Source organism: Lithobates pipiens, unplaced genomic scaffold, assembly GCF_037356315.1.
Source record: "Lithobates pipiens isolate NorthernLeopardFrog02 unplaced genomic scaffold, aLitPip1_a1.2 Scaffold_18, whole genome shotgun sequence".
Lineage (NCBI taxonomy): Eukaryota > Metazoa > Chordata > Amphibia > Anura > Ranidae > Lithobates > Lithobates pipiens.
In genome coordinates, this window is record NW_027507758.1 from 221,931,681 (window position 1) to 221,947,107 (window position 15,427).

General features: G+C 42.9%; 2 protein-coding genes across 6 annotated transcripts in view; one reads left to right on the forward strand and one right to left on the reverse strand.

Moving 5' to 3' along the window:
- The window catches only part of KMO (kynurenine 3-monooxygenase), a 145,146-nt gene extending 135,958 nt beyond the window's left edge, over positions 1-9,188 (forward strand). For all 5 annotated transcript variants that reach the window (XM_077486616.1, XM_077486618.1, XM_077486617.1 and 2 more), the window contains one exon: positions 8,860-9,188. In XM_077486616.1, coding sequence (XP_077342742.1) covers positions 8,860-9,039 — 180 coding nt within the window. In that variant the 3' untranslated portion in view covers positions 9,040-9,188. The remainder of the gene's footprint in view (positions 1-8,859) is intronic.
- A 1,169-nt stretch (positions 9,189-10,357) lies between these two features.
- The window catches only part of FMN2 (formin 2), a 160,233-nt gene continuing 155,163 nt past the window's right edge, over positions 10,358-15,427 (reverse strand). The window contains exon 18 of the mRNA XM_077486613.1: positions 10,358-10,623. Coding sequence (XP_077342739.1) covers positions 10,597-10,623 — 27 coding nt within the window. The 3' untranslated portion in view covers positions 10,358-10,596. The remainder of the gene's footprint in view (positions 10,624-15,427) is intronic.

Sequence of the window (15,427 nt, forward strand, 5' to 3'; positions counted from 1 at the left end):
AGAGGGGGCTGGTCTCCTCGGCTGACATCACTTCCGGGAGGCGCGGAATTCAAACAGATAAAGCGCCCAGACGCCATTCGATCCTCACTGACGATGGAGGAGGATCAATCGGCGGTGGCAGGAGCAGGAGCCACAATTGTCAGCCAGGCTCAGGTAAGCAGAGGCAGCGGTCTCTGTCATTACTGTTAGAGCTTGTTTGTTTTTTCTCCCTTCCTGACTTGGGGAAGCCTGCAGCATTGTTTTCCTAGAAATGTTATGTAGGAATAATGCTTTCAATGTTTGTTTAGTGAGTCTGTGGGGGGGATTCACTGGCTGAAGAGCAAATAGAATGTGAAATCAGTTAAAATCTGTTCTATTTGGCAGCATATCTTCCTGTGTCTACTTTGTGTTTTGTAACTCAGGTTTGGCATCTTTTTTCTTGGTATATTTCAGAAAGCAAAAGAAAAGACCAAGCATGTGTCCCCTCCTAGCAAGAGGAGGTGCCCATCATGTAGAAATGTTCTAAAAGATTCTTGGACTAAGGTGCTATGCAGGTCCTGCATAAGCGACTTAGTCAACGAAGAAGCAGCCTCCAGTACCCCTGCGTCTCAGCAGGGAGAGCTACTAAGTTCTTTCAGGAAAGAATTATCAGACACTTTTGAATCTTTCCGGTCTTATTTAGACAGACGCCCAGCTGCGGGCGGTAGCTCAGCGCCCCGTTCTCACTCATCAGCACCTGCACCCAGGGGGGGCAGTGACTCGGAGGAGGAGGAGGAACAAGCTATGTCCTCTGTTTCAGAGGAGGAGGCAGAGGAAGCAAAGGAGGCTTCCGCTTCTTCATCCCGGTATAAGTTATCCTTGGAGGAGGTGGATGACTTACTGAAAAATATCCACACGACTCTAAATATCACAGAGGATAAGGCCCAACTGTCACTACATGACAAGATGTTTCAGGGTTTGGGCGAGGTGAAACGCAGAGTTTTCCCTGTGCATAAGTTTCTATCCGAAACTGTCAAGAAGGAATGGAGAGACCCTGAGAGGCCTCCTTTCTTTTCTAGGTCTCTCAAATGCAGGTTCCCCTTTGAGGAGGATAGCTCACAGGTGTGGAACAAGAAACCTAAGCTCGACGCAGCCTTTTCCCAGGTCTCAAGGAATACGGATCTTGCGTTCGAGGACATGGGTATCCTTAAGGATCCCATGGACAAAAGAGCTGATTCCCTGCTAAGGAAGGCCTGGGACTCAACATTAGCAAACCTCAAGCCAGCAATGGCTTCAACTGTAGTAGCCAGAAATTTAGAGCACTGGCTAGAACAGCTAAAAGATCATATTGAGGCAGGAACACCTAGAAAGGACCTGCTAGATACTTTGCCTGTTCTCTTAAAGGCAGTAGGGTATATGGCGGATGCCTCGGCAGAGTCAATTAAAATGTCAGCCAGGTCCTCAGCCCTTATAATCTCAGCCCGTAGGGCCTTATGGGTTAAGACATGGGCAGGAGATACTGCTTCAAAAGCCAAGTTATGTGGTCTTCCGTTCGAGGGAGACTTGGTATTCGGCCCTGACCTCGAAGCCATTCTGGATAGAACGGCTGACAAAAAGAAGGGTTTTCCTCCTAAAAAGGTGATTCCCCAGAGCACAAAGAATTTTCGTGCTTTTCGAAAAACCTCTGAGACCAAAGAGACAGGATATAGGAGGCCCTGGAAGCCTCAGAGGGGAAGGGGCAAGTCGGGAGTGTTATTCCGTCCCCCTACCCCGAACCCAAAAAAACAGTGACAGTCTTCCAGCTGTGGGAGGGAGGTTACAGGCCTTCCTTCCACAGTGGAAGTCAGTGACGGACAGTCTGTTTATCCTCAGTATAATAGAAAGGGGTTACAGACTGGAATTCGATCACTCCCCTCCCGCACGGTTTTACGTAACCCAGGCTCCTCAGGACCCAGAGAAGTCCGTAGCCATGATCTCTATTCTGGGGGAACTGATGCAGCAAAAAGTGATCATGGATGTTCCCCCCGAGGAGAGGGGATTGGGCTGTTACTCACACATTTTTCTTGTAAAAAAAATATCGGGCAAATTCAGACTGATCCTGAATCTGAAGGTTTTAAACAAATCAATCAAATACAAAAGATTCAGGATGGACACAATCTTCTCGGTAAAGAGTCTTTTGATGCCAAACTGTTTTATGGCGTCCATAGACTTAAGAGATGCATATCTCCATGTGCCCATGGCCATAGCTTCACAGAAGTATCTGAGGTTTGCACTCAGGACGGGAGGCTCGGTGATACATCTCCAGTTCAGAGCTCTCCCGTTCGGTCTGTCCTCATCCCCAAGGATATTTACCAAGATCGTAGCAGAGGCTCTAGCCACCCTCAGGGTAGAAGGTATATCAATCGTTCCATACTTGGACAACCTTCTAATCTTTGCCAATACAAAACAGCTATTGGAGAGGGACCTGGGGAAAACAGTAAGACACTTAGAGGGCCTCGGATGGCTAATAAACAGGGAAAAATCAAGCATGATTGCATCCCAGTCGATAAAATTCCTGGGGTACACCATCGACTCCAGGCAGGAAAGGATTTTTCTACCAGTAGAGAAGATAGAAAAGGTCAAGAGTGCTGTGAAGAGGACCCAGACAAACCTGCCTATCTCTGTCAGGGCAGCCATGTCTGTATTGGGCCTCCTCACATCATCCATTCCCGCGGTACAGTGGGCACGCTTGCATGCAAGGGAGCTCCAACAGGCAATTCTGACAAATTGGTCCTACGGGGACTCCCTGGAGAAACAATTCAAGATGCCCCCTCAGGTCCAGAGAAAGCTCTGGTGGTGGAGGGATCACTCAAATCTGGACAAAGGTCTACTTTGGTGTTTTCCGATAGACCTGAGGCTGACTACAGATGCAAGCTCCTGGGGGTGGGGTGCCCACCTAGAAGGGCAGATGGCCCAGGGGAACTGGACAGTCGTGGAGTCCAGGAGGTCCTCCAACTGGAGGGAACTCAGGGCCATTCTGCTCGGGCTATGGGCCTTCAAGAGAGTGGTTCAGGGACTCCATGTCCAGATCCTTTCCGACAACGCCACAGCTGTATCATATATAACAAGGCAGGGGGGCACAAGGAGCAAGGTGCTGCTATCCTTGGCCAGCCAGATTCTGTCATGGGCAGAGGGCAACCTGAGGTCCATATCAGCAGTGCACCTTAAAGGGGACCTGAATGTGGTAGCAGATTTTCTGAACAGGGAAAAAGTTCGGGAATCAGAATGGAGTCTGAACCACGAAGTTTTTCAAGAGCTGACTGTGAGATGGGGCCTACCTCAGATAGACCTATTTGCGTCACGAAGCAACAACAAGGTGAGGGCCTTCTTCTCTTTAAACAGACAAGATCAGGCAAGCGGACTCGATGCCCTAGCACACCCGTGGGATTTCCACCTGTGCTACGCTTTTCCCCCCTTTCAATTGATCCCTCTGGTTCTAAAGAAATTGCAGGGGGAATCCACAAGTCTAATCCTAGTGGCCCCCTTCTGGCCCAAAAGGTCATGGTTTGCTACCATACAGAGGATGGCGGTGGGACCCCACTGGGTTCTTCCGCTTCGAAAGGATCTCCTAACCCAGGGACCTCTTCAGCATCCCAACATCGGGCAACTCAATTTGACCGGGTGGTTACTGAGGAGCAAATTTTGAAGAGAAAAGGGTTATCTGATAAGTTAGTCACAACCCTCCTAGGAAGTAGAAAAGATACTACTAGGGCAATTTATTTTAAAACATGGAAACGGTTTAACTCCTGGTGCCTATCAAAGGAATTTCCTCCCCAGGAGATTTTTTCAGTTCTTGAATTTCTCCATGAGGGCATGGAACTAGGGTTGGCAGCCAGTACCCTAAAGACACAGGTGGCTGCTTTATCGGTTTTCCTTGAGAGACGATTATCTCAGGAACAGCTTATTATTAGATTTTTTTAAAGCTCTGGCCAGAGCTAGGCCCGTGCCATTTAAGTTCTTCCCTAAGTGGGACCTGTCCTTGGTTCTACGGGCATTGACAAAGGAACCTTTTGAACCCCCAGCAGCAGCGACTCTCAGGTTGTGGTCGCTTAAGTTGGTCCTTTTAGTGGCCATTACATCTGCTAGAAGAGTAAGCGAACTACAGGCCTTATCAATAGTGGAGCCTTTCTGTTGCATATTCCCGGACCGGGTTGTTCTTAAAACTGACCCGGGCTTCCTTCCAAAGGTCTCAACAGCCTTCCATAGGACGCAAGAAATAGTTCTACCCACCTTTTGTCCTTCACCTGCAAACGCTACAGAGAAATCTTTCCATACCCTAGATGTTAGAAGGTGTCTATTACACTATCTAGAGATCACAAGTGAGTTTAGGAAGTCAAACTCCCTTTTCATAGCGTTCTCAGGACCACGGAAGGGCTATAGTGCGTCCAAAAATACTATAGCTAGGTGGCTACGAATGGCTATTAGGGAGACCTATAGTGCATCCGGGGTTGAACCCCCCGCAGGGGTTGTCGCTCATTCTACTCGGGCAGTAGCAACTTCCTGGGCGGAAAGAGCAGGAGCCTCTCCGAATCAAATCTGTAAAGCGGCTACGTGGACAAGCTTCACCACCTTCACACGCCACTACAGGTTGGACCTGCTCTCAGCTTCAGACCAGGCGTTTGGCAGAAAGGTTCTGCAGGCGGTGGTCCCTCCCTAGAGTAAGTACTCTCTTATCTCCAGGTGCTGTCCTGAAAGACGAAGGGAGAAAAACCCTAGTTAGACTTACCGGTAACGGTATTTCTACGAGTCTTTCAGGACAGCGCCGATGACCCACCCTATATTGTGTTTGATAAATGTGGTGTTATTGCTATGTTTTCTGCTTATTTAATTTCAGCATGGCGGAGGTACTCTATGAACAACTGAGGCCATGGTGGAAGTGTCCGGTCTTTTAAAGTGATCTGCAGTGTTTCCTGGGAAAGTGGGTGGAGCTGCGCTCTCTCCAGGTGCTGTCCTGAAAGACTCGTAGAAATACCGTTACCGGTAAGTCTAACTAGGGTTTTTTTGTTTTATCATCGCTGGAGGATATTCGTAATGCATAGGGTTTTATGTTGAATGCGATGAGATGGGCTTAAGTGGTGTATGCATGTTGGTCTCTTGAGAATGGCTTGGTAAGGGGAGTAGGGGTGAGGAGGAGGAAAGCGTGAGGTAGGGAAGTGTAGGGGATTGGGGTGGGGAGAAAGGGGGAGGAGAAAGGGAGAAAAAAGGGGGGGAGGGTTATAGGTCGTCTCCTATTTCCCTTTCTATCAGCTAACCAAATATGTGTCACTCCTAAGTGTTTGTATGTGTCTCAGAGGGGGGCGGCCCTTAGTGGAATAAGGTCAAGGGAGCAATTTATGTGGCATTAAGGAGGTATTGTAAATATTGGGAGTCAGAAAGTTGGGTAGTATGGTTCTATTGTTGGCTGGGCACATTATGCAGCCAAGAGAAACCTGTGGTTGGGTTGACTTGGTGTTTCCAGCATGCCCATTTGGTTCCACTACCTTGTCAATTCTGTTGAACCATAACTTGATCGGGGGGGGGGGGGGGGGGTTAGAGCCCTAGTGTATCGGGATACATTGTTTTGCTGCATTGATCGATTGCATGGCTAGTGATTTTATGGTAGATTATATGTGAAAGGGGTGGGTGGTGTAATGGGAATTGAGCTGGGGATAGTTCCAAGTCATAGGTTGTCGGTTGTCAAAAATTTTGGATGTGTGGGCAGGACCACCAACACCAAATGTGTAGTAATGTGCCTTGGTCCGTTTGGCATCTCCAGCAAGATTCTGGAATTGTGGGTTTTATTTTGTGTAAGAGGAATGGGGTAGAGCAGGATTGGATTTTGTATCCATTCTCTTGAGTGGAGACATTTTATAGAACCTTTGTGTATATTGTGGTGTATTTGTTACTATTCTTTTTGTGATGGGATCAGGGAAAGGTCCCTTTTCCAGGGAAAGGTCTCTTTTTTTTTTTTTGCATGCTTTAGTATCTTTACGATGGTAATACGCATGGAGAAGTGAGTGCATGGTGACTATAAAATGATGCTGTGGGGCTTTTTGTATGCAGAGTATTTCAAAAGGTGTGAGTCATCTTGAGCAGGAATCTTTTTTTTGTCTAGGGATTTGAGATAGAGTGTGTGTGTGTGTGTGTGTGTGTGTGTGTGTGTGTGTGTGTGTGTGAACAGTAAAATCATCCAGGAGTGGATGGGTGGTTTGTCCATTAGGCGAGAGATCAATAAATATTTCCCATGTTTATAAAAATGATGGGCTAGGACAGTGACGCCGAACCTTGGCACCCCAGATGTTTTGGAACTACATTTCCCATGATGCTCATCCACTCTGCAGTGTAGTGGAGCATCATGGGAAATTTAGTTTTAAAACATCTGGGGTGCCAAGGTTCGCCATCACTGGGCTAGGATATGGTCTTCTGACCAATAGTTTATGTATTGGTAAAGCATACCCAGAGGGAAGTCTGGGTTCATTCTAATTGGAGTTAGCGGGCCTGGAGTGGTCAATAAAGAGTTGTGGGTGCAAACTTTGCGAAAGCATTGTATGGCGGGGACAATTAATGGGTGCGAGCGTAGCTCAAGTGAGGTATGGCATTCTAGTATCCACGGCAAGGACTTTAGAGGGAGGATTGTAAATGAAGCTGGGTCTTAGTCTTTATAGGAATTGTGGACATTCCTATCGATTATTCTAGACAGGTGGATAGCTTTATAGTAATTTAGGATGTCTGGCAAGCCTATCCCGCCGTGATGTTTTGGTAGAGCAAGTTGAGTATAGCTAATCCTGGGTCTGCGTTCACTCCAAAGGAACTTGGAGCACAAAGTTTTGTATGTTTTAAAGAAGGCCGGTGAAAGACGTATGGTTATCGTTTCAATAATGTAGATTAATTGTGGTAGAGCATTTATTTTCAGTATCTCTGCTCTACCAAACCAGGAAAAGATTGGTTTGTTCCAGTTTTTGAGGTCTGATATTAGTTTATTTAAGAGTGGCATGCGTTTTTTTCGCATATAAGCATGACAGTTTGGAGGGGAGCTATATACCTAAATAGGTAATTAAGTCTTGTTTACAATGGAAGGTAAAGTTTTCTTTGCAGTGGTCTACTTGATCCTGTGGTAGGGAAATAATAAGCGCAAAGGATTTGAAAAAATGAATCCTAAGGTTGGAAAGTAAACTAAAGTTAATTTAGCGAGGAGGACTGGTATTGTAGTTAGTGGTTTAGAGATAAATAGTAGTAGGATATCATCTGCAAAGGCAGCGAGTTTGAAGTCTTTTAGTCTCCTGGATCCCTTGAATATTGGGGTTAGTTCTTAAACTATGAAGGAATGGTTCCAGGGTGAGCATAAAAAGGATGGGTGACAGGGGGCAGCCCTGTCTCTTCCCATTGCAGATGGCAAAAGCATTTGATTGAGTGTTCACGCGAACCCAGGCGGAGGGATTAGCATATAGGTATAGGATGAAATTAAGCATGTGTTGGCCCACACCGAAAGTTTTTTAGTACTGCTTCGATGTAGTCCCATGACACCCTGTGAAATGCCTTCTCCGCATCCAGGGATAGGAAGAAGCCTTTTTGATTTGTTTGCATCATTATGTAGTGCAAGTTAATGGCCTTGATGGTGTTGTCTCTAGCCTTGCATCCGGGTATGAAGCCAGCCTACTTGGTCTTGAGAGATAATTGCGGGTAGGATTGGCAAGAGTCTATTGGCTAGTATCTTGGAAAAATTTTTGATGTCCACGTTTAGTGATGATATTGGTCTGTAGTTTGTGGTTTGTGTGGGGTCTTCCTCTTCTTTCAGGATGACCATTATGTGTGCCTCCAGCAAACTGGATGTGAGAGGGTTAGATGAGGACAGGGAGTTAAAGGCTCCTAGAAGGGGGGATCTAGGTACTTCCGTGAAAGTTTTGTAATAGACAGCTGAGTGGCCATCTGGGCCTGGGCTTATGCCATATTTGAGCTGTTTTATTGTTTTGTCCCATTCTTTACAGAAAATCAGTCGTTCTAGATTTTTGGCTGTGTCTGGGGGAAATCTCTATATGGCAGAATTTGTTTAGGAATGTGTTAGTTTGATTATCATTAATTCTTCCATGTGGGTGGAGGGAGAGGGGATTGGACGCTTCGAGATCGTATAGTGAGGAGTAGTATTTTTCATATTCCTGAGCTATTTTGCTGTTTTTTGTGTATTTGTCCAGTGGGAGAATGCAGCTTGCATACTGTGGTTTTTAGCTTTTTTCGAGCATAGTGCTTAGGCTAGTAAATGTCTGCACTTGTTACCAAACTTATAAAATTATTTTTGTGATGGTGTATATTTCTAATTAAGATTGCACCCAAGTTCTTCTTGTAACAGTGTACGAACTTCAATTAGTTCTTGGTATTTTTGGTGAGCTTAAGTGCACTTATGTGTAGCTTTCAGAGACTTGAGTTTGGTGAATGTCTTTGAGTCGAGTTTGTTTCTCTTTTTTGATCGCTGTGGCTAGCGAAAAGTTTCCCTCTTATCACACACTTGTGTGCTTCACACTTACCAGGGACCGTTCGTATTGTATTATATATTACCTGCCCATATGTATCTTTCTGTTTTGCAACTTTCAAATAGATCGGAAAAGCTGGCATTGTGGTTTTTATTTTTGCGGATTGGTATAGACACACACCAGAAGTTTTCAGTTTTTTTGCAAAGGCTATCTGTTTCTGATTTGTTGCTTTACCTTTGATGAAGGGGCTGCCTTTGGGTGAGCCTGTTCTCCATTTTGCATTGCTATACTGTATCGGTCACAAACTTAAAAAAGCAGAAAGTTTAGAGTTGGAGTTCACACTTATCAAGGTGCCTTTGATGTGGCAGTGTGGTATCCACATGCATATTTATAAATCTATCTATATTTTTTTTTTCAGATTGTAAATACAGGGATCTTCATATCCAGCATTGCATTAACATGTGGAGGTACCTATCTGCTAATAAAACATCTGCCTTCTTTGGTTAAGAAGGAAAGTTTCACTCAACTTTCTAACCGCTTATCCAGGGTTAGAGTTTTTTCTAAATTTGATTTTACAAAGAGTACTTTGCAAACATAAGCTTATCTGCACAAAGGAAGCACCACTGCCAGCAAGAAAATCAAAACAGTAAACAAACGTTAAATAATGTTTGTTCTTTGTGTAATGTTACTGTGCCATTTCGCTTGTATTGTGGTGTTCTATTAAATGTTATATACACAATAACTTTATTACTTCTTTGGGTCAAGTCACTTAATTTATGTAGTTATTTTAAAAGAAACCTGTACTAGAAAGCGTGTGGCCTGCCCTTGTTAACAGTGTAGAGCCTTACAGTTAAAAAAAAAAATTCACAGGTCAGCAGTATGTGAACATGTGAAAAACCCAGTGTTAATCTCATTAATTAATCTATACATTCAAAAAATGACTAAATTGGTCATATCACGTGCAGTCATTACATTTAGGAGATTAACATAAAACCTTCACTGAACTGAAAACATCATTTTTGATTTTGTAATATATGCTAATGAAAAGATTAGAGGTGTTAATATGTACAATCTTTGAAAATAAAATGTAGTCTCCTGACTTCCCAAATGCTGCTATTCAAACATTAAAGGAGCATCAGCACATTAATGAATTCATCCCTGTGCTCATCAGTCCTCTAAGCCAGCTTTTTTCAACCAGGGTGCTTTGAGGTTTCTACAGGGGTGCCATGGAAAAATGCCTAAAAATTGTTCAAAAATTGTACACAAGTTGACGGGTAGATGAAGCCTGCCTTTTAGTTACACAAAGCCACAGGTTTTCATTTGCACCATTACAACCTTCTACCTGCTGACCTGCTAACGATTAATGACCTCATCAGTTGATGAGGATGTCAGTTGTCTGCATAGCATGCTTGCTTGATCCTCCCTTGCCTCTCTCCATCAGTTCAGGGGTCACATTGGCTGAGTGATGGAGAAAAACTGAGGAAGAAGAGAAACAATGGAATACTAGTCAGTACCAATTTGCACTATTAATTTTGGGTGTCCTACATGGATGTGGATGTTGCTGCATTATTTAAAAACAAATTAGAATAGTTTTTTACATTTTAGGATGTGGTGCCTCAAGACTGCCTGCCTATAATTTTAAAGGGTGCCTTAAGACTGTCCATAATTTGGTAGGGTGCCTCGTGATTGTCCATAATTTCTAAAAGTGTTATACAAATTATACCTACAACAGAAAAATCATACACATTTTAATTTATTATCAATTTATTATGTACATTAATAACCTAGAAATAAACTGAACTTTGAACTTAGAAAATGGTTGAACTAATATTAAACTAAGACCAGTGATTAGCAAAATAATGCTTAACGAGGATTAAAATGAAAAGATGAACATTTTAGGAATTCGTCACACAGTAATACTTGAAAATTTTTATTATAGGAGTTTAAAACTTATAATTGAAGACCACATTCTGTTTTTCTAGTTCTGTAGCTCAGAAATAATTTATATTTCTCATTTCAGTCTCGTCTGGGAAAAAATATAAGTAGCTTGTACTGATCCTGTTTTTGTTCATGTAATGTCATTCTATATACAAAAAAAAAATAGCTTGACATTCATCTCATAGTTCCACATTTGTATGCGCTGTTTATGCCAAAATCACGTTAGTAGGCTCAGTTTTGCTTTCTGCAAAGGAGAACATAAAATATATGCATTATTAGGTGTACTGACGCTAAACAAATGCCATGCGTATCTTCTGGAATAATTATTGGAGAAATACAATATTTGCCACACTAGATGAGCACTGAAATGTTTAGAAATTTTGTTTATATCCAGTGGAATTTTGGTAAAAAATGAAAATGGCATTTAAACCCAACAACAAGTTTAATGTGTCTAAATAAATATCCGAAGACTGATTGAGTTAAAAGCAGTTATGACCATAATATTCCCACAAACACATTCCACTGGAATAAGCTGCACAGCAGTCTTTGTTTTCCTCTGTGTAAAGTGTGAAAAATAAAGTTGTGCAGCATCCCTGCTTTAAGCACCTTTTTAATAAAATACAATGTAATAAGCAACAATACCGAATTCTAGATCAGACACAAATTATTTGCAGACATTATTTGTTAGACACTTGAAATTGCACTTCCAGTGGTGTAGTAGATGGATACAAGAAAATTTTAAAAATGCTCCAGTACACAGACTAGCACCTATCTGTAAATGATTTAGAAGCTTCTGGAAGGTTTGGCAAATGTCAGTCTTCTACAATAAACAGTACAAAAAAAAAGAATAGAAATAGTATGAAGTATAGCAACCAATCATATTTACATAGTTAGTCGTTTGAAAAAAGACACAAGTTCATCTAGTTAAAAAAATAAAAATACAATCCCATATAAACAAGCCTTCACCCAAAGTTGATCCAGAAGAAGGCGAAAAAACCCCAGCAAAGCATGCTCCAATTTGCTACAGCAGGGGAAAAAATTCCTTCTTGATCCCCCGAGAGGCAATCAAATTTTACCTGGATCAACTTTACCTATAAATGTTAGTACCCAGTTATATTATGTACATTTAGAAAAGAATCCAGGCCTTTTTTAAAGAAATCTACTAAGCTTGCTGTGAAAAAAAAAAAAACCTTCTGTATTTGGAGATTAAATCTTTTTTCCTCTAGATGTAAAGAGTGCCCCCCTGTGATGACCTTAAAGTGAATAACTCAATACCAAGTGGAACACTTATGTATTATATGTATGTATACTTATGTATATATATTCTGGCAGGGTGAGCCCATGCCACTGTTTAAAATGGTGGTTTATGCCAGATTTTGTAAGAAGCAAACATGCTAATGGCACAGGTGTGTGCTGGCTTAATATGGGAGGCAGAGTTACCGCTCAGTGTTTGAAGGGAGCCATGCGAGGTGCTGGTGTGCTCCATGGTATCCAGAACAGGCCAAAGCCCAAGCCTGAGAGCGCCCATGAGGGACAGTGTAGCTAGGATGCTGTAGAGATAGTCCATAAGGGACAGAGCAGCTAGCACTCTGTAAGGAAGACACAGAGCTGTGGTGCAGTGTCTGTGCATAAACGATGGGACATGTTTCATGGTCAGGAGGACCCTGGAAAGGTACTTGGAGCATAAAGCTGCCACAAGAGCCAGGAGGCTGAATGATTTGTTTGTTTCATATTGATGGTGAGAACACCCTGTGTGGGTAGCTGTACCCTATATGAATTTTGATGTTCTTTCAAATTAAAGGTTGGCAAACAAGCAAGCAAGAGGAATGAGTTTCCCCAACTTCAAAAACTACTACCTAGCCACACATTTAACTAGGATCATAGATTGGACATGTCACAAGGCAAACAAGGATTGGGTAAAGCTGGCCATACACCTATAGATTATCTGCAAATTTTGTATGGTTAGATGGAAAAAGTGCAACAGATTTCTCTATGTTCGCTGAACTGTGTGGATGGAGGAATCTCCCACTTTTTCCATCTAACCATAGAAAATCTGCAGATAATCTATAGGTGTATGGCCAGCTTTAGGTTGGAGGTTTTAATTTTACATGGCAACTTCGCTGAACTCAAATACAATTTCAAACCGTGATGTGATTAAATAGAGTATTTTTAATAAAAAAACATTATCATTGAATTTAGTTATACTAAGTACTCACCTTACATTCCAAACCTCATGTACAAATGTTAGTATGATTGTACATCTGTTAATTTTGAATACAAATAAAACTTTATTGTTTCGACAAATAAATGTCGGCAGGAAAGCCCTGAAATCTATAGTTTGCGTTGAATAAACGTTTGGCAATGCTTTAGACTTAAGAAACCTCAATGTGTCACTATCTATTATCTACCACTCTATAAAAGCCAGAAATCATAACAAGCTGCGCTTCCCCCTGAGGAAGATATGTAATTTCCCAGTATCGACACGCATTATAGAGGGGACAGGGCAGTGTATGAGATGGCGGAGCATTCTCGGCATAGGACAGGACACGTGAGCGCAGCTTGTTATGATTTCTGGCTTTTATAGAGTGGCACACTGTTGGCACATATGAAATGTGAGTACCCTAATAAAGGGATATGTTATCTTTTAATAAAATTGTGAAATGTTATCACACTATAGTGTGTCCTCTGTTAAATTGTATATGGCTAAACGCACAAGCAACCAGTCAAGGATCTGAATGCAGACACTGAACCCAGAGGTGGTTTAAAAAGCGTGTTTTGACCAAGCTTAGGTGCAAGGTCACACGCTCTCAGGTGAGAGCATATACCAAAGGGGGAACACAGCAGTGGACACTAGCAGCTGTTGTTATATTATCTTCAATAAGAAGCAGATGAATGGACTGCATTTTGAATGTATTTGATTGCATTTGAATGAATTTTAAACTTTTGAACTTTATCTCATTATTGCTTTATCTCATTAAGGGCACATTAATGCATGAAATATTACTTTGCACAAGAGCACTTTAATGCACTATACTATTTGTGTATTCTAGCACTTTAATACTGTTTACAGAATTAATGTGGATGCACTTACATCATTTTAGATGATGTCACAAGATAAAATCGCATAGGATCGCAATTTATTTTACAGGTTGTTGATGATTATACAATTAATGTGGATGCACTTTATATGGATTTATGTATAGTTTTTTTCACATGTTGTCACGAGATGTAATCCTATAGGAGTGGAATACATTTACAGAGTGTTTATAGGTGAAAGCCCATATTAACACTAGTGCATGCGGTGGTCGCATGACAGTAATTAGAGAGTGCAGCACTTCATTAGATTATTATTCCAGGTCTACTTGTTAGCATGACCATTTACCTAAGGCTGTATGAACCATTAGGCATCCAAAAATTTCAATAAATAAGAATAGTTAGCAATTGACATTACAGCAAATTGTCCGTCATGCATATATTGCATATATTGAAATATAACTTTAGCATCTAAAATGGGTCCTGATACCTCAACCCAAGGGGTCCCGATCCCAAGAATATAGTACAATTTGTGATGCTGTACCATCCCCCTCAGTATCCTACCAAAACATTTGTCATAATGGTATAACCAAGCCAAAAACAAAAGAGCAAGAAATTAAAAAAAAAAAGGGGAAAGAAAAGTAGAAGATCAGAATACAGTAGGTCCCCTTAGTATGGGCCTCTCCTCTCAAGGTGACCCAGTGTCTAGGGAGCTTGTAGATATGCAATCCAGGTGTTTCACTTTCTCTCAACTCTAGCTTGTTTATCTATGCGAATGCTGGTCAGTTTTTCATTACTCATAATACAGGATGAGACCATCTCCACGACAGCACTAAGAAAATCATTATTTTCAATGTACCCTGACCTTTAACCACTTGCTTACTGGGCACTTAAACCCCCCTCAGTCCCAGACCAATTTTCAGCTTTCAGCGCTGATGCACTTTGAATGACAATTGCGCGGGCATACAACACTGTACCCAAATGAAATTTCTATCATTTTTTTCCCACAAATAGAGCTTTCTTTTGGTGGTATTTAGTTACAGCTCGGAGTTTTATTTTTTGCTAAACAAACAAAAACAGATGCAAAAAAAAAAAATCATGTTTTAATAGTTTGTTATAAAATTTTGCAAACGGGTCATTTTTCTCCTTCATTGAAGTGCGCTGATAAGGCGGCACTGATAGGCTGCATTGGTGGGCACTGATGGGCTGCATTGGTGGGCACTGATAGGCTGCATTGGTGGGCACTGATAGGCTGCACTTGTGGGCACTGATAGGCATAGTTAAGGCGGCACTAATAGGCACAGATAAGGCGGCACCGATGGGCACAGATAAGGCGGCACTGATGGGCAAAGATGGGCACAGATAAGATGGCACGGATGGGTGGCACGGATAAGTGGCACGGATGGGTGGCACGGATGGGCACTGATAGGTACCACAGATAGATGGGACTGATGGGCACTGATAGGTGGCACTGATAGGTGGCACTGCTGGGCACTGATGGGCGGCACTGCTGGGCACTGATGGGCGGCACTGCTGGGCACTGATGGGCGGCACTGGGGTGCAGCACCTTTGAGGCAGATTGGGTTGCACTGTGGGGTGGCACTGTGGGGTGGCACTGTGGGGTGGCACTGTGGGCATTATGGGCACAGACGGGGGGCACTTACTTTTACTTTGTTATATTTCAGTATGGCACTGCGGGAGGCAGGTGGGCACTGGCAGGTGGCATGTGGTGCCTTTCATTGCTGGCCGTGATCGGGACTGATGTCCCGATCACGGCCGCCGGTGATCGGCTTTTTTTTTTTCTCCTCGCGCTGTCAGCGCGAGGAGGAATAATAGCCGATTACCGGCTCCGTTCTATCACATGATCAGCTGTCATTGGCTGACAGCTGATCACGTGATAAGGGGTCGGGATCGACCCCTTACACGGATCGGTGATCAGGCGAGTCTCACGGACTCGCCGATCACAGAGCGCGCCGCGCGCGCCCCTCAGGGGGCGCGCAGGCCGCTCGTAACCA